Source organism: Sphaerodactylus townsendi, linkage group LG08 (genome assembly GCF_021028975.2).
Source record: "Sphaerodactylus townsendi isolate TG3544 linkage group LG08, MPM_Stown_v2.3, whole genome shotgun sequence".
Lineage (NCBI taxonomy): Eukaryota > Metazoa > Chordata > Lepidosauria > Squamata > Sphaerodactylidae > Sphaerodactylus > Sphaerodactylus townsendi.
Window position 1 is genome coordinate 68254033 of NC_059432.1, and position 26597 is coordinate 68280629.

Consider the following 26597-nt stretch of genomic DNA (forward strand, 5'->3'; position numbering starts at 1 on the left):
GCTCTGGTGTTCTGTTCGACAGGCATGCTTCCAAACAAAAACTTTGCTACGTCTTACTTTCGGGGGATGCTTTATATTTAGCACTTCAGCAAAACCTCTACTACGTCTTATTTTCAGGGGACATCTTATATTCGGGGAAACAGGTTAGCTAAGTCTTCAAAAATACCATCCTGCATTAAGTCACCAAAAATACCTAAAGATCTAATAAAAGTAACGAGTTCAGGGAATAAACATTTTTCACTGTGGATTGACACATACAATCCAAAATATGATCTTATCACACTGCTACCCTAACAGCAGCAGGACTGCCTCTTCTCATTGGTCCCTATTCCCCAACTATAGTCCTTAGGCTGTCACTTTCCAGCGGTTTCTTTGTATTTACAGTAGCCCACCAGGCCTTGACCAGAACTCCTGCTTTTTCCATCACAGCTCCTATCCTATGAAACAGGCTTCCTGAGGAGGGGAGGGGCATATCTAGCAGTTCTTAGGAGGCACTGCAAGGCATTTGCATTTTCTACGGCTTTTAGTAGTGTATAGGCTACAACGGGTTAGGAAGAAAGAGGGATTTATTTTGGGGGGGGGGTTATTGCTATGTTGTATGTTTTAAATTTTGATTTGTAGCACTCTATTTGAGTAAATAAGGAAGGTGGAGAATAATAAATAACGCAGGCCATTACTCTTAGCAAAGCACGCATCCCAAGACTAGCCAAGGCAAATCTGAACACACAATGTAGCAAGTAATTTTTAATTCCATTTTTACTTCATTGTATCCCAAAAGTTGGCTGTGTGGCAGAGTACCAACTCTGAGAAGCACTGAACTCACTATGTGCTGACAATCAGTTTTGGGGGATCTGAAAAGGCATTTAAGAATAAGTGATTGCTGCTTTCAGTAAGTTGCATCTGGCAAAATACAACATAAAAGACTTTGGGACTGCCAAAAATTAAGGATCATGCTTTGAAATTATTAAAATTCCCAATCTCAAGATTAAAAGGATTAGTTTTATATGAAATAAAACATTAAATACTTAATGTAGGTTGTCTTCAGAAACTCAGTGCAAGACTTCAACTTGGATAAACCTAAAACTCACTTCCCCTTATTTCCTTCAGACTAGACTGCATCCAGTTACCTTAAGCACTATACGTTACATATCAAAATTGTTCTAGACAGATACATGAATCTCATATTGTTGAAAATCAAGATACAGATTGCAACATCTAAAATATTATTTTGAAAAAAGAGAAAAACCCATACACATACCTGGCTCTTTTCGCCCCGGTTTTTCAAATCTCCTGTCACCCCTGAAAATTCAAAAAGTAAGTTTACATAAGCATTCAAAAGGATTTGAACTTTTTAAAATGTCAAAGTTCAGAAGAAAAGTTATTTCAATGATAAAGGAGTTATATGTTGAAATGAATTCTAATTAAGTTTTTAATAGATTACTTTGACTGAATTCTAGATTAATTTTAGTTTAAAAAAACTCTCTGAAGATGAAATTCTTACTCACCAATAGATCATTTGCCCCTATGATCCAGTTCTAACAACAGTTTACAAGCCTTACAGTTGCCAATTGTAGCGGGAAGAGCAACCTATATAATTTCAATTTTTAATCTGATGTTCTCTGTGATACCATGTTTGTATCTTCCTGGCTTTTTAATCCAATCAGAGTTTTAAAAAGAGTTTCTTCTGAAATAACCAAGTTATTTGCAAAATAGAAGTACTGTGAAAATCCCTATTAACTAATGTTTTCTCAGCATATCATGGAAGATTTAACCTCATCATGATGAATCGCAGTACTTGTTTTCCACTGCACTATTTCAATCTATTTATTTCAACTGATCAGTATATAGCTGAATTTTTGGGGGGTGGAATACAAAGAACCAATCAGGCTTAACACAAGAGGCTTCTGTCTGTCCTTTTTCATTTGAACTATTGGCCCTCACACCAAACCATCAACTACTTTCATAATTCCCCTCAACATAAAAGCAGTTACTCATTCTCTTCATGATTATAGGCTTGTATTAATTAATGATTTTATGAAACCAACTTCATGTCCTTCCAATATTCCCTGTGGGATAACATCCTGCTAAACTAATATTTCTATTATCAATACCACCCAATTTTTCATTTCAGTTTTATTTAACTCATTTATCCCATTTATAGAAAAATCTGTTCCTGACTGTTAATTTCATAGCCTCCCTATTTTCAAAAAGAATCTTAAAGCCATTTCATTGCATAAGGAAAAAATTGTGTATGTGTCCCCCGCTCCCGTACTGGAATTATAAAAGTGTTTGTAAGCATATGTTTATTACATTCAATTTTTATATTTATAAGTACTGTATATACTCATGTATAAGTCGACCCGCATATAAGGTGAGGCACCTAATTTTACCACAAAAAATTGGGAAAACTTATTGACTTGCGTATAAGTCGAGGGTGGGAAATGCAGCAGCTACTGGTAAATTTCAAAAATAAAAATAGATACCAATAAAATTACATTAATTGAGGCATCAATAGGTTAAATGTTTTTGATTTTTTTTTCAAAGAAAAACAGTAAACTAGTTCTGTAAGTGGAAAAGAGGGACAATAAGAACAATATGGTATCAACAATAACTTTAAAAGTACAAAAATCTTAACTTTTTTTGTAAGGAAGGGTTTTAAACAACGGTTCTTTCAATAAAAACTGGAATGAACATGCCTGTTCACTGTGACTCAAAACTACCCTGCTTTTTAAAATAATAGTTCATTTTTAGTGTACATATTTTTAAAATTGCACATGGCAGGTGTCATTTTAGAAGGACATTTACACAACCTGTCTGGGGAGGAATGTTTACGTTAGCAGTACCAACATTTCAGAGTATCTTTAGGAGACCCTCCTGATGATACCACCCAGATTTGGTGAAGTTTGGTTCAGGGGTCCAAAGTTATGGACCCTCAAAAGGGCAGACCCATCTACTATTAGCTTCCACTGGAAACAATAGGGGATGGGAGCACCCACTTTGGGGATCCATAACTTTGGACCCCCTGAACCAAACATTACCAAACCTGGCTGGTATCAGCAACAGGTTATCCTGATGATACCACCCAGGTTTAGTGAAATTTGTTTCAAGCGGTCCAAAGTTATGGACCCTCAAATTGAAGCCCCATCTACTATTAGATCTCATTGGAAACAATGGGGGATGGGGCACCCCTTTGGGGGTCCATAACTTTGGACCACCTGAGCCAAACTTTACCAAACGTGGCTGGTATCATCAGGAGTGTCACCTGATGATATCCTGAAATTTTGGTGCTGCTAGCCTAAAAACTGCGCCCCCTGGTGGCCAACAAAGTAAAAACCCTAAAATATTTTTTAAAATTCAGCTGACCCAGGTATAAGTCGAGGGGGGCTTTTTCAGCACAAAAAATGTGCTGAAAAACTCGACTTATACACGAGTATATACGGTATACACTGAAAAAATAAAATGCAAAATAAGGCGTCATAAGAGTGTGAACTTGCAAGTAGAACCAGATTTGTACCAACAAAGGCAATTAACTAAGCTCCAAAAAAAGATGCAAATCACTTTAAATTTATAGGTATTTAAAATTACCTTTCTTCCCAGCTTTGAGATCTGTGCATCTCTCTGCCCCCTCCACGGCCAAATCCACCCTCAACTTCATCAAAACTTCTTTGGTAGAAACCACTTTCTCCTCGCCCTCTGCCTAAAAGATAAAATGGGGTTGGAAAAAAATTAAATTTACACATATACAATAATGTACAATAATGAATTAGAACAATTAGAGCAATTATAACAATTAGAAGTGTAATTCTAATAACAATTAGAAAATGTAGGAGAGTCTATTTCTTGTATGCTGCAATTAATAATTTCAGTACCAACTCCCCATCTGAATTCTCCACCTAATCTGTATTCTCCACTTCACTGTTAAAGATAACATAACAAAGGGACTGCATATCTGAGGGACCACATCTCTCCATGTTGCCCTGATAGGTCCCTCAGCTCCTCGAAGAACTTATTGGAGGTCCTGGCCTGAAAGACATCCGGCTGGAGCTTTTACTGCCGTGGCCCCTACCTTGTAGAACAGGTTACCTAGAGAGACCAGGGCCCTGCAGGACTTGCAAAGTTTCCGCAGGGCCTGCAAAATGGACCTGTTTCACCAGGCATTTGGCCAGCCAGGTTGACTGTATAGCCCCATTTCAACATGTCATTATATTTCTTACTAAATGCAGATAAAACATTTCTAATCTATTTGGCTGATTTCCTTTCACCCTTCCTATTATTTTATCGTATGACATTTTCCTTATTTTTGCTAGGCATTTTGACTGTATATAGGTTAGCCTCCTCCCACTGCTGAATATTTTTAAGTAGGTTAAAGCATGTAGCTGTTCACTGAAAGATAAACTCAAATTTCATTTTTATTTATTCTGTTTGACAGCTAGCACAGTGAGCACTATCTTTAGTCAACCGAACTCTGCCCTTGTTAAGTTGGACTATTTGCTGATATAGAGGCAAAATTTAACTATAATAACTATCAGGAAAGCCTGATACCATCCCACCCCCTTGTCTGTTTCTATACTGAGCAGTGACGTCAAGCTCCTGGAATATTACGTACCACCAACTGAGGCTACAGACCCATCAGATTTGTCTGAATGTTTACTGATTAGTAGGACCCACCCACCCTTCTCTGAATTCTACATTTGGTATAGTACAATACTTAAAGGCCCGTTTAAACCTTAAAGGCTCATCTATTGCCCTGAGATAATTTGAAACTGTAAACAGCTCCTTCAGGGCAACAAGGTGACTGTTATTGTTCGGTGACCCATTTATTCTAACTTTGATTATGCAATGAGAAAACTCTCTGATTTCCAGAAGTTATTTTCCCTTCCTGGGTTTATAACAATATTTTACACTCTTCATCTTTTAAAATCAGGGTCTCTAAGAGCCAAAACTGAAGCCATGCCTAAGAATGGACTTGGTAGCATAGTCAATCCCTCAGAGCATGACCCCATTAGTTGGGATGAACCTCCCACCCATCTGGAGCATAAGGTGGGGGATGCCCCAACTGCATATGCTGCTGAGGCAGATTTAATCAATTCTTTCCCTTCTTTACCAGGGGAGAAAAAAATATATTACCGATAGGATTAAGGCAATTCAAGACTAGATTATTGGCAACAAATGATCACATCCAGGATCCTATACTGTTCTCTCCCACAGTTATAGTATCTTGTCCAGAGATCCCCATTTTGGTATAAACATCAGCAGAATCTGAGTTAATTGTTGCATCCCTTAGTAACTATCTACCTGTCTTATAAATATTATGGTTTTCCTCATCTTTAAATAAACTCTAGCCTATTCAAGAAGGGCTTTTTAACTGCTATTTAGAGGACCATGAGATTGGCATAGTGGTCCCTCAACCCACAGGCCTCACAAAGCCCTCCAATTTGACCTCACCACCCATATAAAAAAAATGGTTCAATCTTAGTGGATTCTAAAGAGATGAGTATAAACTAAACTGACAATAAGAAACCCAGATGACATTATTTGAAGTATATTTAATGACATGTGACTGGGGGGGGGGGGTCAAATAAAATTCAGGATTCTACATTCTTATAGTTTATCAGATATTAGGATATATTTTTTATCCAAGAGACCTGGTTAAAATCAAAATTGAAATCCAGTGCATTTCCTCACACACTCAGTGCCACTCCCTCAACTACAAAAGGATATCTTAGTACAGTGGTTCTCAACCTTCCCAATGCTGCAACCCTTTAATACAGTTCCTCATGTTGTGGTGACCCCCAACCCTAACATTTATCCATTTTACAGATGGAGAACATGATGCAAAGAGTCTTAGGCGACCCCTGTGAAAGGGTTGCTCGTCCCTCAAAGGGGTCCCGACCCCCAGGTTGAGAACCACTGCCTTAGTGGGAGGCTAGCATGCCTGATTTCCTCAAGATGAATCAGTTTCCTTTCAAATAATGTTTCAATTATTGACCATCTCAGCATCATGTTAAGGCTAACCCTTCAATTTAGATTCCCAGATAAGGCATAATGATATTATCTGAGGACATTAATCTTTCCAAAGAGTATAATCATCCATTTTTGCCACTGTTCTATTATTACTGGCCCTGTCCACTAATGTACCTTGTTAAATACAAAACATATTTTAGGTAACACAAGGATTTTAATTGTGTCCCCACCTAATCAAGAAATGGACAGCTTATTGCAGTTAATATCTTGTAACCTTCAGAAGTTCCTTTGGGACCATCATTACAAGAGGCTATTCCCACAGACAAAACTGAATTTATATAATGTTCCTCCTGAAGTCAACCCTCATTCATTCTTTATAGGGCATGGCTTTCTAGCAAAGTACTAGCTGATTTGTACATGGAACTGGTGCCCCACATGCAGAATCTAATGCATACAGAGCAAGAGAACACAAGGGACGAATATAGATACAACAATTTGAACTCTTTGCAATTTCCCTACCCTTGCTCCTTCACATTCTATTTTCTACAGTGAAAATATTAAAAGGAAGGAAGCCAAGCTAAGAAAATTCTGCCAACACCACAAATGAAACAGAAAAAATAATCCCATTCTTTCATCTCTTACACATAGTTTTATTACTGTTTTCACTTTAAACTATACTGTGACTTCCTGATCAGGTTCATAGGTTTCTCAGGGGTGGGGGCAGGAATCCTCTCAATTTTGAGTTGATTCACTATACTATTTCATTTTGAATTGCAAGGTTAAAAATACGGGGCTAGGACAAAGATTCTAATGTCCCCTTTTTACCATCTGTTGGTGGTTCGATATCATCATTTATAAACTGAGCTCAGGGTTTTAGTATACCTTGTCTCAGATCCTATCAAAAAGCCATTTCACATATTCCTCCCGCTACTAATTTTATGAACATTGGCTGAATATCAATAACAACAGGACACAGGACTATTCAATAACCTCTTTGGTTATCTTTTGGTACCACAACTCTCTTCTGTATATTTTTTAGAGAACTGAGAGCCTTTGCAAGTTCTTTGTAACAGGTTATCTCTCTTACTAGCTTATGTTTAATTACTTGAAATATTTATTTCATCTCACTTCCTAAGAGAGACACAGCAAGTAAATTACCCACATACACCAAAAAAAACCCCTTTATGACTGGGTTTAGTTCGTTAAATTCTACAAAGGCGTATGTTCCCACTACAGTGGTGTTGCTTGGGAATCCACAAAACATCTCACCTCGACCTCTAGAGGAACTTCGACCTCGAGGAACCCCTACCACTGTTCCTCCGCCTCGTCCCGTCAATCGCATGACGGCAGCACTATTTACAGACATAGAGAAATTTATCTGCCAAAAAAGGAAACAATGAATGAATTATAAAAACAAGATCATAAAAATCAGAAAATATATCCTGCTGAAGTATAAAATACTACCTGCAAGTGAAATCATTTTCATATGAGATACCAAGTCAAGATGGTAAAACAGTGGCAAATGAGCAACAAAGTCTGGTACACCTGGATTTAAACCCTTGTTCAGCTATGAAGTACAATGGGTCATCCTGGCAAATTATTTTCAGCAACACCAGGTGATTGTGAAGATAAAATGGAAACCCTGAACGCCTCAAAGGAAAAATGAGATAGAAATGTGAGACACACAGCAACTGACCAGAGCAGCAGCTAAACTTGCAATTTTTACCAAAATAAACTTTGTATATGCATTTCATTTTTCAAAGAATGATATTCTACAACATTTAAGATGTCAATTATTGCGTGTGTGTGTTTTAATGGGGTTTTATTGTGTTTTTAGAATGGGGTTTTGTTGCATTTTATTGTGTTTTTACTTTCATGACTTTAATGTTGCATATTTATAGTAACCTGCCCTGAGACTGTGGTATAGGGCAAGTAATAAATGTAAACAGGGCAGGTAATAAATGTAAATATAAATAAAGTAGAATATATTACTTTCCAATTTTTTACCAAAATAAACTTTGTATATGCATTTCATTTTTCAAAGAAGGATATTCTACAACATTTAAGATGTCAGTTATGCAATCACATGTTTGTATGACAGAAATTCCCAACAGCAAGAAAGAATGGGGTTTTTTTTCCCTCCGATAACAACGAACCATGAAGTGGCTTATTTTTCAACTCAGCCAGATAACAAATATAAAACAAACAGATGCCTATTTAGATACAATATTTTTTATTAGTAACATTGGCTAGTGAATGTATGAAAATGATACACTAATGGCTTGGTTTCTTAATATTTCAGACCGTCATGAAATAATTCTTCAAAATTAAGCACCGAGGGTAAAGGGATATGTGAAAATGTCATGATTCTGAGCAAACAATCATATACAAGGAGGGCACCTAAATGCTGAAATACCTGACCTATTACCCCCACCCTCCAAATTCCTGATACTACCATTTGCACCCATAGTAGTCCTTTAACGTTGGGAACAACAGCTACCCAGTTCTATACCAATGAGAAATTATGGCACAATGCTAACTATGAACTCAACTATCCTTTTCTCACACTGGATGCTAGAGATGCAGTAATATTTTAAGGATGGAAAAGAAGAGAGATCTTATGTGTATGTATATGCACAGAGCACAGCTGTTTGCTCCAAGTTAAAGAAATACCGTTCAACACTAGAGCTGTTTCTGTGCAACTCTCTCAGTGTTTTGGAAATATGTTTTTAAAGGCAAGGACAACCCAGAGCTGGTTATGTCTGTCACGACTACTTGCTCAGAACAACTGCTATTTGTCCCAGTAGACTGCAAACCTATGACGGTACAACCCCATTGAAAAGCAGTTGCATAATGATTGCCCTCCTGTAAAAAAAAATTTTTTAATCAGCTGACCTTCCTTTGAAGTTTAGTATTAGCAATTTATCTTCAGTAAAATAATTTTCCAGATGGTTACTGATGTACCACAAAGGTCATTTGTATCACAACTGGTACACCTACTACTCTTTTCTTTGTAGCAGCAAACATTTCCCCTTCTTATTCATGACAACAACACAGAACTCTTCTGTGTTAAACGTTTCTTCTCCCCATTGGCTAAGGTTACTATTATTTGTCTTGCATGTGCTTCCTCAGATTCAATGAACCATGTGCTTCCTCAGATCCACAAACCATTTGTCATTTAAGAGAGTAGGAGATTCCTTGACATGCTATTGTCTTGTTAGTGAGAGAATGAAGTAAAATCAGGAGTTTTTGAAAATTTACTTGCGCCATTTCTTCTAAGCTCAGAAAAGGCTCCACAGTCTCTTCATTATATCCTCACTACCTCTAAGAGTGATTAGCTTGAAAGACTGAAATAGGCTCAAGGCTACTTGGTGAGTTTCAAATCCTGAGTGGGGATCTACATCAAAGTTTTCCTATTCCTCATTCAACATCATATTCATGGCTTTATGTGGATTATGACCAAAATGGAAAAGACATGAACTGGCAAGTTCTCATTCTGTGCAGCTAACTGGCTGCTGTGCAGGGGCAGCCGTGTCCAGCTTCTCCCCCACACAGCTGAGCAACAAAAGGAGAAGATAAAAACTACTGCTTTTGGCACACAGTGCTGGTATTACCCAGTTTTCTTATTCACCACTCATGGCTCCTAATATGAAAGGGATGCTGAGTGTATAATATGAAAGGGATGCCCAGGGGGCAAGGCAGGACAGGGAAATCAAGTCTGCTTCTTTTAGAATGATACAGCATTAATCTGCCTGAATGTTATGTGTCCAATTTGAAGTATGTGAGGGAAATTCCAGAAAAAACATTAATTGCTCACTCAATACAGATCCAAACAGTATTAACCCTGCCTTTTTCTTGCAAATCTATCAGCTTTCATGTCTGACTCCTTCTTTCTCAAAAGATGCAATCAACATCATACTAGTATGACTTGCATCTGAGTATGAGATGTGTTCTTGCATTTGTACATTCTAGCCTTTTCCATAAATCAAATTTAAGACTTATAAAGACCACATGTTTCATTTTATTAAGAGACCAACCTGTTCTTCTTCTGTAAAAGGTACTAGTGCCAATGGTGGTAGGGGCTCCTCCTGTAGAATGGGTAGAAACTCCTTATCCAGAAGGTCTGAGGGTACCTGGAAGTAAATGGGGGGGGGGGGCAAAAGAAAAACAGTAAAGCTCAAATGCCAATGCCAATGCCAAAGAAGCGTGCAGAAATTAAATTATCTTGCTTCTACTTTCATTTTACAATATTTATCCAGCCATAGCTAGAAAGCAGACATTTCCAGGACTATACTTAATTGGATGCTGACCTCTGATATTGCCCCTAGCTCTCAGTACATCAATTAACTAAACATCTTCATAACCCTTGTGCCCCTGCAGAGAAAAAGAGTCTGTTGGGTGATGCCTGCAACAGCATGTTACAGCAGTTTTTCTTCCCCAATTCCTCTAAATTAGCATCAAGGAGAATGAAGCACACTGGAGCAGACTGGAAAATGGAGCTGGCTAGCATTGCTGCAAAAAAGGAAATGGGCCTTAGATAAGATGGGTGGTTGTGCTCTCACGTTGGCAAGAAGCAAACATTTGGGATTGGGGTTAGATTATAGGACTTGGAAGCTGAAAGGTAACATTCAGGTCAAAGTAAAAGCAGAAGGATGATGGCAATGATGAGTAATAGGACTTGATGGGTATAAAATTTGGCAGGTGAGATGGGAAGGGATGAAACTACGTAAGAAGAAGTGATTAGGATGTTTATTTACTTCATTTATATCCCACTATTCTTTCCAATGGAAACTCAAAGTGGCTTACAGCATTCTTCTCCATTTTGTCCTTACAACGACACTGTAAGGCAGGGGCGTACCACCAAGTGCGTGGTGGAAAATCACCCCCCACACTCCTCCTTCTTCCCCCCAAGTTGGGGCATGTTCTATAATGTGATGGTGACTTTGAGATGACCTGGTGCAAAAAAAGTTGTTTGGTCGTGGTGGGGGAGGGCGGCCACCCAGTGCGGGGGGACGGGACTCAGATTTTGCACCAGGCTACATTTTTCCTCTGCTGTGAGGCAGATTAGACTGTGTAAATCACCTAGCAAGCTTCTATGGCAGAGTGGGCATTCAAACCTGGGTCTCCAAAATAATAATCCTGAAATGGAAATGAAGCTGAGAGGGACTTGCTGATAGTTGAGATCTGAATGTAGGTCTCCCCCTACGGACTCTATTGAGGGTTAGAAGACTACCTGTCTTTGGCTCAGTTCTCTTTGGCATTTGATTTTTATCCTAGAGATAAGCACTGTTTTCCCCCTTGATTGGGTATTATATAACCTCTTTCCACATTTACCTACCAGCATATCTCTTACCTTATTATCTTTCAGAAAAAGTGCTAACATTTCTTCTCTCCCATAGCGGTAATCTGCTAATTTATACTTTGGCAAAGCTGGAGATAGAGGAGGAGATGTCACACTTCCACCGCTAGACAAAGCTCGCAGCCTATGGCAACATAAAGAAAGGGAAATTAATGTGACTAACTGTCTATATCAAATCACAGAGTGGACTTTTAGATTACCAAAGATATTAAGCAGCAATCCCTCACTGCCATACAGAAGTAATTGGAGAAAACTAATTTAACTAACTTTAGATTAAAGTCCTTAGTATTCGCACAATACTCTTAAATACACTCATCAGGTTTTATGATGTTTTAGCCACTCAGGCACACCTGAACTAACCACAATGACATTCGCATTAAGATAAGATGATTAATGTCATCCCAGTACTGCTTTAGAAACACAGGGGAAAGGAATAAGATTGTTGGGATCCAAACATGAAACTAGTTTTGATTGCTTAAAGAAGCTTTAAAAGTATTGGGGGGGGGGGGGTCCTCTAATAGTAGCCCTACTCATGTAATATAAGGACAATTCGTTCTAGATCCAAGGAGTTTCAAAAGCAACTTGTAATATGATATGAAAGATGAAAACAATTCCAAAACAGCTAGTAGAAGCTCACTGCATGTGTTATGCCCCCACAGAGGCTTTTGTTATTTCCTTATTAAGCTTTAGTTTCCCCATGGTTAGCATGGTTTTAGTTCATTGTTAAGTCTTCTATGTGAGGGTATTTTAGTTAGCCCCTGTCCCTTTAAGACATTTCCCAATAAGCAGTTTCCTTTCTTTACTCAGCAATCCCCTGTTTTAGTTTTAGTCAGTCAGTCTGAGAGAGGTGTTAAGGGTATTGAAAACTGGAATATTCATGACATCCATTATTATATGGTGGTCCAAAGAGTACAAGTCAAGTTTAATAGCAGTCAGAACAGGAAAAAAACCTGAAGGATCTGAAAGGAAGCAAGACACAATGGACTTTCCTAAAGCAACCAAGAGAAGACACAGTCCACAGCTTCAAACCTGCTCAAGACAAGCAAGTACTCTGACTTAGATAGACCCAAGGGAGGAGTTAGGGTCTTGTTTCTCTCCAGTAATAAACCCACTGTAAGAACTGTTGAACCTGGCTTGTGTCTCCCTCATTCTGTCCTAGCCAAGTAAAAGGGTACCTCAAACAGATTCACTTGGGGGGCAGAACAGCATGAATCAAAGAAGCTCTTTAGGGAGGAAAAGGAGTTTAATCAAAAATATCATATAAAATACAATACATTCTACTCAAAAATATCTGAAACTGAAATATACAAGGCAATGGAAATTTAATGTCATTAATTGCTAACATTAAAAATGCACATGCATTCTCTTGCTCAGTCAACACACAACTCCCTGTTGTGAAATCCCCTGTCTCTAACCTCTCAGAACATGGACACTGGTAGGCTACTGTACTCTACACTGGCTTGGACCATAAAGGTCTAACCATCACAGATGCAGCCTGTCAAAGAACTCACCATTTAGTAAAGAACAATGTATATACTGATCGGCAAGTTAAAGGTCAGAAAGAAATGCTTTCAACAACATCTTTTAAGAGTTACAGCGACTAGCTGAGCATGCAGGAAGCTCTCCACAGTGCATAGAAATGCTATCCTCTTGCCTGCCTTTGCCAAGCTGTTTACCTTCACAGCCTGCTCTACAATGGATTGCAGCATGAAAGCAGCAGGTCACTGTCCTGCCTGCTGTTTTCCGGCTCTTGAAGACATAAGAATATAGAAGACTAAACCAAACTGAAATGTATAAAATTGTTCCTATATTAACTCTGGTTGGGACCAGCGTGTACTCCACCACAGTTACTCTTATTCTAAACAACTGGCCCAAGTTACAGAGGATACTATAGGGAGATCTGCTCTGTTTAGACAGCTCCCTCCCAAACCCCCCACCCACCCACCCACCCACGGTTCTAGTTTCAGAAGAAAAAAATATAGGTTCAGCATAGTTTTTGATTCAAGCTAAGTTTGACTGCCACAAATATAAGGAAGAAATATTTTATAATGTCTTACCAAACTCTTAGCTTTGGCAATTTAACTTAACATAAATTAAAAAACAATGTTTTATTCAGATAGTTTCCAAACTATAACCTGGATGAGGAGGAACACGCCATGCAATTTCATGTTCCAACATCTCCCCTTGCACACATAATCCCTGCTGCATTTCTGGATTAGCCTCAGATCATAGTTTTTCATGATGTCCAAAGTATTCAACTTGGATTATTACTAACCATGCCATAAGATTAAGATATCAGAGTAAACACAACAACCTGGAGTAGGAGAAGAGAGGCAGAAGCATGTGAACTTGCGGCACTTTCTCATTGCTCTAAACCAGTGATGGCGAACCTATGGCACGGGTGCCAGATGTGGCACTCAGAGCCCTCTCTATGGGCACGCGCACACAGAGTTTGTCATGTGGGGGGCGGAAAATCACCCCCCCACACACACACACACATCTAGGCTGGCCTGGGCCACTAAGCATGACGTGCGCGCACCACGGAGAGCAGGGAGGTCTCGGCTGGCGGGCCTGGTGCCTGTCCTCAGGTTGGCTGTTGCCTGAGGGGGGGGGGGCGCAGAGGAGGCAGAGATGCTAGAAAGGCATAGAACAGTGTGTGCGGTACTTGCAAGCTGGCCCCTGCTCAAGCGTGTGTGGCGGAGGAAGAGGGAGTCAACTGGTTTTTTTTCTAAACAAAAACCTCAGCATTCAGGTTAAATTGCCTTGTTGGCATTTTGCGATAAATAAGTGGGGTTTGGGTTGCAATTTGGGCACTCGGTCTTAAAAAGGTTTGCCATCACTGCTCTAAACCAAGGTTTGTATAATCAGCTGCTTAATGTCTGAACAGATCTTACTTAACTACTAGGATATGGAATAAACTGGGAACTTCCTCCAGTATTCCCTTAGGTAGCCATTGCCTTTTTATTATTTATTTATTTCTTCATTAATTAATTCATTCTATTTATTTATTTGATATCCCAGCTCCTTGACCAAGGTCAAGTTCAGGGCTTGTAAACATGCATGGTTAAAAACAATCTTAACAAATATACAAAGAATTATAATTACAATATAATTAAAATCTTCCAATATATAAATCATATACAGTTTAATAGATGGCAGTTAAACGATAACTTACCCATGTACCAGTTCTACCCTCACCTCAGTTCCAACTTTTATGGGTGAGAAAGGAGCCAAGACATTACTATATAATCAATGATTATATAGTAATTGATTATATGATCATTCATTATATGCCCAGCAGAATATTTCAGTCTTGCGGGCCCTACAGAATTGGTTTAATATCCTGCAGAGTCCTAATGTCCACCAGGAGTGAGTTCCATCCAGACAAGGGCCATAGCCGAAAAGGCCCTAGCTCTGGTGGAACTCAGCCAAATATTCTTGGGGCCAAGGATCACCAGTAAATTACTACTGGAAGATCAAAGACTCTTCCAAGGGCAATATGGGAGAGCCAGTCCCAAAGATAAGACGGTCCCAGATTGCTCAAAGCCTTAAGGGTCAGAACCAAAACATTTAAAACAATCCAGAATTCAACTAGAACCAGTCCAACCGATGGAGCACAGGTCAAATGTGCTCCTTCACTGGTGTTCCAGTGAGCCTCCAGTTCCTGAACTGTATCTTGAGTCACTGGCAGGGCATGGCAGAACGTCAAGACTTTATCCACAAAAAAGCTTGCAAAAACTTCACAGCGAATATCCAAATTGCTAATATTTTTAGATTCCATAGGAAGGGATGTTGAAGCCCGATTAGCTTAAAACAACTGCGTCAGGCAAGAACTAGCGTATGTGATGGAGATCATTTTAGAACTGCTTCTTTGTGGCCCTCCCAATAGGATTTCATAAACATCCTATAAGATGTTCTTGTGCTTCATTGTGAGCATGCCATCAACCTCTCTCCAGAGTTCTCAGCTCCTGCTTCACCATCCGTAGCTCCCTAGTATACCGGGGCTTGCAAACACGGGAGGTGAGAGGATGCCAGGGAGCAATCTCCTCAATGGTTTTGGAGTGCTGGGCATTCCAATCCTCCAGCAGCTCATCAAAGGAACTGCCATTGAGCCTGGGATCCCGCAGGGCATTCCGGAAACCAACTGGATCCATAAGTCTCCATGGGCAGGCGTAAATAACTCTGTCGCCAATGCAGGATGGGGCAGCAGTGTCCACCCAGGCCTTCAGGGCAAAGTGGTCAGATCACGGCACCTCCTCAGAGGAAATAAAGTCCACATGTATCCCCATGCCAAAGGTCAAATCCAGTGTGTGTCCTGCTTGCTGTGTGGGATCCGTATTAACAAGGGTGAACCCCAGTGCTTCCATGGAAGACACCAGGTCCGTTGCTTGCAAAAATGTGGCCAAATCTACAAGAATGTTTAAGTCCCCCAAAGCCAATAAGTCTGGGAAATCCCAAGACCCACTCCAAGACGACCTCTAAGAACTTCAGCAGGGTTTCTGCTGGTGCGCTTGGCGGCTGGTACACCAGCAGAATGCCCCACCTCTCCCCAGCATCCCATACCAGGCCCACACAATCAAAACCGCAGATTTTTGGGAGAGGGACTGGTCTGAAGGAGAATGCTTCCCAGATAAGCATCATTACACCCGGCCCTCTGTCTGGAACTGGTGGAGAACCTAGAAACCGGGGTGGGGGTGGGGAGTTCTTTCAGGGCGACAGTCTCACCCTCCCTAGCCCATGTTTCAGTCACACACACCCCAAATCCACTTTCTGGGCTACTAAATAATTTTGCAGCATCACGGCCTTATTGTTATTGGACCTAGTATTACACTAATGCTGGAGGAGGGTGTATCTTCCCACACCCTCTACCATTTAGGATGGGATGGAAGTCAGAAGGAGGGCAAGCCTGACCACATCTCAGACTCCTTCTCATGCAACCTCTTCCCACCACTATACAACCCTTGCCCAATAACTACTTGGATCCCCAGCTCCATATTTGCCACTTAAGATGGAATTCTAACTACTCTTTCCTAGAAAGCCTCTCGCAATATACTAATCCTAACAATAAAGAACAACCTCTAACTAAACTGCACTAACTCCTAAGTCCACTAACTAAACACTCTACAAGCTCATTCAACTAAACAGTAAACCCCTTTCCAGGTCCCAAATATTCTGTCACTAGCTTGGCATTCACAAATCAGAGCCAGTACACAACAAACAACATACAATGGACTTGAAATAGCTATCTGTAACAATTGTTACAGCTTAGTGAACCTAAATCTGAAGCACTTCTTATAGGGATACAATCTTCCAGTTCACCAGTTTTTGCTAAGGAAAACTCTCCATGCCATCACAATGTTGAAATCTATAGTGATGGTGAAGATGCAGTGAGATGGTCCTTCTATTATAGTAGGCTACTGTAATAAAGTAAATGGTTAAATTCTTTGCAGCTAAGGGAGTCGAGTCAGCCGAGTCTCTCCATAACTTTCTGAACCTCTGACTGATGATTGCGCAAGCTCGCCCTCTGCAGGCTTGCAGGGGCACAGCTCAGTTTCTATTCCAGTGCTGGGGGCAGAAATGGCAGCAGTTCAGAACTTCCACTGCCCAGATCTTATTTCTGCCCTGCTGGCAACATTCTGCTGGTGCGGCTCACGGGTAGTGATGATGTTCAACCCCAGGACTCGGCCCACAATCGGGCTTGGCAGCTCACCCAACCCACAACCAGCCATCTCTGCGTGAGCAGATGAGCCATCTCCTCCAGCCGCTACCGACCAGTCCCCAGCCTCAACAGAGCTTCTAATTCCAACGGTGGTAATTCCATGAAGCAAACAGTGCAAGTCCCACTGTTGAACGAAGAGGAGACTCAACAGGATCCAGTAGTTACAACAGCTCCAGTGGTCTGACTCACAGGCCTGTCCATAGCCTCCGGCATCCAGCAGGCTCCACGATTGCAGCCTCAATCCCACAGCCAATGAACAAAGACAGGTAGCACAGTTAGTATGGCTAGCGTCTTCCCATGGGTCCCAAGAGATTCCACAGTAAATTCGATATGGTTATCTCCAAAAATAACTGCCCAACTGGTGAGATAAATCTCCAGTGCCATGAGTACATCATCTTTTGCTGAATTAGTAATGTTAATCGAGTTAATACTCTAAAATGGGTTTAAACTTACTTTAAAATAAAAACTGTGCCAGAACTCATATTCTAATGCCCTGCTCCGACACCATCTTGTTTAATCTTTTATTTGCCTCCGCCCCCTTTCCCCCACTCCTTCATATATAATAGTTACAATGTATAATATCTGACACTGAGAGAGGAGGTTGAAAGCTTTACTAAGCCAAGTCATACAAAAAGTGAGTACCTGACTTCCACGCTTTATATTTTGGCAGTTACAAACTGAACGATTGTGGTTTGTTTCCTTGGAAATGTCTATTAAATATTAGTATACGCAACTAGTAGGATGAGCCTATATTTTTAAAATGCCTGCTTAACTGAAGTCCAGCAGATATATGGGTTACTAGTTTTTCACAAGAGACAGCATGTTGATTGACAGTAAAACTTCCAATATGAATAAAGGTAATTGCTAAATTGTGACCCAAGCAAATTTAGAATTACAGTACAACATTACTTTGCAGTCTGCTGCCCCCCAGTGGTGGTTGTTTTTATGCCAATTGAGTAAACTTTCATCACACCAGTAACCTTCCACTTCCATATGAATAAACAACTTAAAAAAATTAAGCAAGACAGAGAGTACGATTGGTATCAGAATAATCTCAGAATCTCTGGAAGTAATTCACGTGTCAAAATTTGGGTAGCTGAAGCCAATTTTATCTCCAATGTTTTACTGTCCAGGCAAAATAAAACAAATTCGTAACTTACACAAATAATACTTGCCTTTTCTTTCAGTGGCATTTAACATTCACATAAACAATGCCGCATACTCCTTGGCCTATTAAATGCTTTCCTAGAATTTTTCATACATTTGCTAAATAGTTGGGTTGTATTTTACTGGAATCTAAGAGCAGGTAAGACATTCCACACACCTGAACTGGAATCTTAGAGCAGGTAAGACATTCCATACACCTTATTTAGTTATTTAGGCCATCTGCATGCTACCTCTCCAGAGTTATCTTCCACAATATGGCTGTCAACAATACAAGAAAGACAAACACACAAGTGGTATCTTCCTTTTTACCAAATAAAAGCAAGTGTAAAAATAGTTTGATAAGAAGCAACCGCAGTAACAGCTCTTTCTTACGATCTGTCTAGTTCAGTATCATAAGGTAACCTGTGGAGCTTACCTTAGCTCATCATGGCTAGTAACCACTGATGGAGGAACAAAACAGCGCGTCACACACTGAAGACGGAGAATCAATATATTCAATGAATGTATTTATGTATATTTTATAATTGTCCAGTTTCTGAATCCAATATTTGTACATCCAGTTTTTTCAATTCAATTTCAATTCCATATACAAAGTACTTCCCAAACGACTCACGTGTTTATAAGTACGTTTTCACTGTAGTCTTCCTCAGGAGAAGCAATTCTTTCAGGAAAATTATTCATTCATTTGCCATGCACAGGTCTTTTTGTCTCTCAACAGAGCTGACACACAAACCCAAATGGCTGCATACACTCTACAAAAGCTTAGGTAAGAATAATTTTCCTGAAAGAATTGCTTCTCCCGAGGAAGACTACAGTGAAAACGTACTTATAAACGCGTGAGTCGTTTGGGAAGTACTTTCTATATGGAATTGAAATTGAATTGAAAAAACTGGATGTACAAATATTGGATTCAGTAACTGGACAATTATAAAATATACATAAATAGATTCATTGAATATATTGATTCTCCGTCTTCAGTGTGTGACGCGCTGTTTTGTTCCTCTGTCATTTACGTTACACACAATTTGGCTTGTTTTCATGTAGTAACCACTGATGGACATATCACCCATAAATCTGTCCAATCCCTTTTTTTAGGCCGTCTATGTCCTCGGTTAGCACTATGTCCATTGGTAAGGAACTGCGCAATTTTAATCACTCACTAAGTTTTTCCTTTTGTCCATATTGTCCATCACATGCCACTGAGTGCCCCCAGAGCTCCAGTATGTTGGGATAAGGACACAAAGCTCTTTTACCTACTCTCTGTACCCCATGCATGGTCCACGCAGTGCCTTTTTTCTAAACTCAAAAGTTTCTAGACTCACCAACTCAAATTTCAGTTCCCTCATAAACCAGAAAATGAAATCATGGTTTGAAGTGGGTTACTAGACCACAGTTTCATGGGAACCTGATTTATACTAACAATAGTTTGCTTCACTGGGTATGTAAAGCAGAAAGAATTACAATGTCCCAAACTGCCCTAAAGCCAGAAAATACATGTTGAGGTATTCTAAGTATACACTGGAAGAAGGCACTGTAGATTAACTTGAAATACGGAAAATTAAAAAAATATGACTGATGTTACTTAATACCAAATCCGATTCAAACTAAGTTGGTTCTGAATAAACAGGTGCTCATCTGGGCTCCAGATTCCAGTCACTGATGTTCCATAAAAAGACTGTTTATACTTGCTCAATCTGACTAAATTTTTACTCTTTCTCAGAAAGATATGTTAGTACAATCAGTTGAGGTGCAGCAGCCAAGAAAATTGTATGTTTCTACATTAGAATATAATCCCAAACAAATATGAGAATTATCATTCATTTTACACGCTGCCGTTGTCAAATCATTATTTTGTGCATTAGTGAAGATGATACTTTGATACACGAACATTTATAGTTCATTGAACAACTTCATTAATACTTGCCTTTTGCAAACTGTGTCATACTTTTTCTTGGCAAAATGGCTGATGAAGCAGAAGGGGACACATCTACTTATGGAGAGAACTCTCCTCACTATTACTTTAAATCCAATTGCAAAGGGCAGACAATTCGAAGTCAGACCCAGCTAAGTTATGGACCCGTCTGGCAGCTGTTCACAGCCGGCCAAGCGCATCCAGGTAAGTGAGGCTCGCAGTTGCTGGCAGCCTACTGCTCTCAGCCAACCAGCTTCAACAGGGAGACTGGATTTGCTGTGGATGGGCAGACACTATCAGTGTGGCACCGGGGGTGGGGGGGTGGGGGCAGCCAGGAGTAATGTGTCTAACTGAGTTGGGTTCCAATGTTGTATAATTAAACTGAACGTCAAAAGGTATTTTAACTTTCAAACAGATGGGGAGGAGCAGGGCTAGGTAGGCACTAGGACCCAGGTGAAGCATTCTACAACAAAGAAGGTCCCGCATGTTGTGTTCTGCAGTGGAGAAATGCACAGCCCTACTAACCTCTTTTTCTGAGAAATAGTATCCTCAACAATATTTAAACCAACTATACTGCAGTATAATCCAGAGACCATTAAACAAACATGGAGAGATGCCCATCTTGCAAAAATAGAAATAAGTCATACTGACGTCTCATTTCACAAGTAGTAATTGTTCTGTCCATGGAAACACACTGGCAGGCCCAAGCCATTGTTTCATAAAATAGTAATGAATTGACTCATTGTTTAAATGTTTAGTGTTGTAACCCGCCCTGAGCCCTTCAGGGATAGGGCGGGAGATAAATTTGAAATAAATAAATGAATACTTATTACTAATATATTATTAGGCAAGCTTGGCACTTTCACAGTTGTAATCTATGCCTTGAATCCTGTGGAAGGGTGATGTTTGCCTGTGGAATGAGCATTTCTTGCCCCTGTCCTACTGCAGCACAAAATAAGGGGCGACAGAGAACTCTCCCCTCAGAGATAGCATAAGGGGAAGTCTAGGAAGGGAGAAACTGAGGAAAATATGGGGACTGTGGGGATTGTATCAGAGACAATGTGAAAGCCCTCTTCAATCCATGGCAAATTCCAAAACCAAAAGCCATGTAGTAGCTTTTATTAAGATCAACCAGAACAACACATGTGTCCAAGCTTTTGAGCTATCCAGAATTCTTCAGTAGGCTGGATGTTTTGAAACAAAGAATGTGGAAATGAGAGAAAATGTGGTCACTGCAGAAAGGGATACTTCATCTGGACCATGGGCTGAGATATCTTGTTTCTCCCCCTCTTTTTATTTCTCAGCATCCAGCTTGATAAAGAGTTCTGAAGAACTCAAAATCTCAGACACTGTGTTGTGATTTCTTGACATGGCTTTTGGCTTTGGGTGTTATCAGTTCTCTCCTTCTTGTCTTCTGCATTGATCTTGTTCTGCAATTACTAAACTGTCTGTGAGACTGTGATTTAGTACAGCCTTCTTTGGGGTATCAGATACAAGCCATTGTGCCCATTCTACCTATTTTCTTGAAGAGTCAAATACCTGTGTCTTCTTTTTCCTTCTGCAAGAATCCATATGACATCTGCGTCCACATTACTGGCCAGTGTTGGAAACAGAATGCTCAACCTTTCGCCTGATTCAGCAAGGCTTCTCTTATATATGTTTATCACAAGAGTATATCTAAAGTGGTGCTGCTGGAAAGAGTCAGATACATGACAATAGGAGAGACAAGACTACTGGAAAAGCAGAAGTCCTGCTAGAATAGATTTAGGAGATAGAAGATCAAGATGACATCCTATATGAATTTTTTAGACATTCCTCAATACAGGAAAATCTTTATGCTGATGAGACATCATGCTTTACCAACGCTAATTTTAACTGATAAATATTTCTAAAAAGCCAGTGAAGCTTGTAAAATGCTTATGCAATGAAGGATCATTAGAAACTATTGAGCACCTTATCTTTGATTGCAAGTTGTTAGAAACTGAAAGCCATAATTTCAATAACCCAACATTGACTAAATTTCCTGGAAGAGAAAGGAAAACCCTCATCTCAATTTTAGTTAATGGAATAGACAAAGAAATAATGGCAAATGTAGCCAATTTTGGTTGGAGGTGCTGTAAAAATTAAGATTAATTTATGACTAGACCTGAATTTTAATGATATTATGAATTTATGGATTTTTAAATTTTTTAAATTGTATTTTAGCTTTACTGATTTTACTTGTAATTTTAGCATAGAAACAGAAATGTAATTGTAAATCTTAGGTTAATAGGGAACTATTTTACCTTGTATTGGTTTTAATAACACTTGTAATACTAACTAGTTGGCTTTGTATACGCTGGTCTCTGACTGTAATTTTAAATAAATTTGAATTTGATTTAGGAAGTGATAAGATAGGAATAAACAATATGTGATATTGGCTGTATTCAGAAATCACAAACAAATCTTGGCCTGTTCATGACTGTGACAGGTATGCACTCCTCTTGTTAACAAGCTCACACCCACCCTAGAGCCTTTTATAAATGAAGCACAACTGATGACTTCTTGGTTCTTTGCAGTTTATTTCATCCCCACAAACTGGAATCCTAAACTTAATTTTTTAAAAGGCCAATTTGAGGGGAATTACTTTACACAAATTCCTTCATTCAAACTTCAGTTTGTTGTGACATTTGAATTTAGGCCCTTAGATAAATGGTAACTTGTCTTTCTTCCTAGTTTGGGAAAATTTGTAAGTTTCGAAACAAAGCATTAACAGCCAGATACATGGCAGAACGTCAAGGTGAATATGCATAAGAGCCAGCAGGGAAACATCTGTGTTATCACAAGGACAACTATCCAGAGGTGTTTCCTCACCAAAGATAAGACCTGGACATCTCAGAAGAAGAAGCTTAATGGCCCTTGATGGCCCTGTATTATTATTGTATAATTCCATCTATGATGTAACCTCTAAAATTACTATAAGAAGTCTGTATTTTTCTGTGTTCAGTGCGCTTTTGCCTTGCGCCTTGCCTGGGCCTTGTGAGAATTGAGCCTGCGTGCCAGTGTACCACCGAGCTGCTGAACGAAACTCTGTTCGACCGCATTAAAACATTATTTTATTTTTCAATTTGAATTTTGTGGCTTCAATGTTATTGCTGCGCTTGCTGCGGTAACAATTTCATAATGGAAGTTAGACCAAAACAATCTTGCTCCCAGAGGCTATTTAAAGTTTACCCATCTAGCATGTGAGTTTAACAGCCAATGTGACTTGGCCACTAGGTCACCAGGAGTAGGCATCTAAAGTCTTTAATACCAGCATGAAAATGCAACATGAAGAACATTTTTCTGCGTGGTAAAAGATTTTAAGCAGTGAGATGCTTAGAATTATTTTTCAATGACTTCCCTGTGAAATGCATCAAGTTACTTTAAATGTCTGCATTTTTGAAGGTAGGAAAATGGGTGGAACATGCAAGATCCTGTAATCTTCCCCATGCTCAGAAGAGGGGGAATGGTAGAGCCAACAGACAGCAGCCAATGTAGGGAAGAGGACTGGCTAAAGAAGGGATGGTACCAAAGGGGAAGGGAGGAACAGCTTTACTCTGGCACCAAGAACTCACAAAACGTGTAGCTGGCCCTTGCTAATATGGCAAGGAAAACACTGTATTTGTTAAAGACAAGTCTGGCACCTGCATTTTTTGGGCTGGCTCCTATACTCTTTTCCACTAAAAGATGAAAGTGCAGTCAGCTGTAGTACAGCAGAAGAGGAAATAATATGCTTCTGCATTAGAAAATAGTCCCCAATAAATATGAGAATTCTCATTCATTTCTAAGCACTGCCTTTGTCAAAACCATTATTCTGTGCATATTTAAACATAGCTCGGTAGGTGTGTGGAGCCGGAACCCACTGGGGGGAAGAATCTTTAGGCCACCTCGCTGACGAGGCAGGAGGCAGCAGTTGTAGCATAGCAAGGCTTGGTAGTTGTTGCAATGGAGTCGGAGGACAAGAGGGGGCACACAGGGGGCTGCAGACAGCTGAATTCGGCCACAGCCAGCCCCACGTCAAGGCAGAGCCAGGCAACGCCCCATGCCCAACCTTTTAAAGGGAAAGGAGGGATGGCAAAAGACAAACAGAGGGAGGGGGGAAGCAGAATTAGGACCCAGGTGGAGAATTCTACAACAAAAAGGTCCATCATGAGGCAGATGAATATAAAGTTGTACTTTAATCTTTTAGTGGAAAAGAGTATAGGTCCAAAGAAAATTTCCCCAAGGCCCACTTTAAAGTATGTATGTTTACAATAAAATAAATATTACATTAATATGTCACTGTTCTAGGTTTATGGCATGAATGATATATTATTCCTAAAATCAATAACTTCTTCACAGGTTCTTTTATACTAACTTTTTTTGTACTAAGAAAAAATCTCTCTCTGACTCAACAGAGGTTATGTTCACTCAGTTCCTGGAGACAAAATTGGTAATGACTTTACCTTCACTATCAACTACTAAGCAATCAAAACCATGATCATTTCCATAGTAGCCAGGACATACCTCAACACCTTCTCATGTTCAATGGGCAACAATAGCATGGACAAATGAGCAACATCCACATACACTTTCAGAAGGAGCGGCAATAAGCAGTGCAAGGAATATGCTTCCAGCATAGAAAGGCTGCAACAGGAGAGAACACCGCCCATAGCTCAAGGGTTTTTTCCTCCACATTTCTTTCCCTCAGTCGCACTGAATGGTCCTGCTTACAGAGACATCCCTACATCATTTGAGATTTCTTTAACAGAGAGATAAGAGGCTGCTGCCTTTCAGTACACCAATGACATAATGAAATAGCTATAAACAAAAAGTTAATTCAGCAGCTCATATTCCTTTCCAAACCCTACCCAACCCAACCAAACAGATAAACAAGACATTAGTCTTGTGGGGGAAGGAGCTCTAGCATACAAACAAAACAGGATACTTACCATTCAGGCCCAAAATTAAGTGTCTGAGTTTCTGCTGCCATTTTTTTTAAGTAAACCTGAAAAAGAAAAACAAGATAACGCACCAGAAATCTCATTTCAACACATAAAAAGTTAAAAATGGACACCAAATACAGAAACAAACAAACGATGTTCAGAAAAAGGAGGAAGTGCCTGTATTCAATTCTTCCTACTTCCCCAAAGGAGGAGAAAGGCTTATTGAGCTGCACTCCCTGATCCCCACCCCTTAAAAAATGTCTATAATATTCAAGGCCCTGAAATGCTGGAGAGCACATGTTGCCAGATATGCTACTTAGCATGGGAGGATCTAACTGACTGCCCATATGGTCATGATCTGAAATACATGAAAATTAACATGGGTACTGAAAAGGGATCAGGAACGCACTGGATTGGGATCAGACCAGGAGTACTGGATCCTCCCTACAGCTCTGCTTCCATAGCAACGTATTGAAAACCAGGATGCACTGAATCCAGTTCTCACACTCAGATATTCTCTTGCTGGCTCAAACCCACTCTCTCCAGGTCAAACAATGGAAGTGATAGGCAATTGTGTGAGGTTTCAATCACAGCAAAACTAGCAGCTTTTCTCCATGTAAGTTCAGCTGTGAATATTGTTACAGTCGCATTCCCTGTCAGCCTAATGAACATTCTGTGACATCATACCTGGTCTACCAATAGCAATTGGGAAATTTACAACAAAGCCTAACATTGTAAAATATCTCAAAAAATATCCATTAAACATATTCAAAAGAAAGAGTAAAGCTAAAGACCAGCAGATAATGTGTTTACAGAATACAGATAATGTGTTTACAGATAAGGTGTACAGAAGCAGCAGCAAAATTATTGTACCCTTCTATCAACCACAAAGACCACAGTTCCTCACGTGATATGGCAATTTTGAAGAAAGGGTTAAAAAAAGCAATCTTCAGCTTTCCTGCATCCAAAAGATGTAGACTCTGAATTCTAAACTACTAATTGCTAATTCACTACAAACCATTTAGACATAAATTGCTACTAATTTTAGCCCCATCATTTGCCAATATATAACGTGAGCCTATTTATTAACTGACTCGCACCTCTCTAGATGAACCTTCTCAGGCAAGAAATTTAAATGTTAGTATAATATTGAACTGTTCCTTGCACTGTCTATTATATTACATGGTACTGCACTCATGATGAATACAATATAAAGTTGAATTAAAAGTCAAACATTCGACCTGCACAAAATGCACAGGGAAAAAAGTCTACATTGAAAAGATTCATACCAAGCACATTTTCTTACAAATCATACATTAATATCATTAATGTGTCAGACAGTGAAGTGGTCCCCCACACACACACACAGAAACACACACAAATCACAAAAGCAGCAAAACTGGGTAAACCAAAAGCTAGACAGGTGTTTTCTGCAAGTTTCAGGAACTGACTCCATTTGCATGCAGAAAATTATTCTCCTGTAAATTAAACAAAAGAGAAAAACAACAAGGTCTGACAAGGTCTAAATAT

At 39.6% G+C, this 26597-nt stretch overlaps 1 protein-coding gene across 1 annotated transcript in view; it reads right to left on the minus strand.

Annotated features, from left to right (window-relative positions):
• Positions 1-26597, minus strand: part of GIGYF2 (GRB10 interacting GYF protein 2) — a 98880-nt gene that overhangs the window by 58671 nt on the left and 13612 nt on the right. The window contains 6 exon segments of the mRNA XM_048505068.1: positions 1259-1299; positions 3586-3697; positions 7234-7342; positions 10002-10097; positions 11318-11447; positions 25074-25129. Coding sequence (XP_048361025.1) covers positions 1259-1299; positions 3586-3697; positions 7234-7342; positions 10002-10097; positions 11318-11447; positions 25074-25114 — 529 coding nt within the window. The 5' untranslated portion in view covers positions 25115-25129.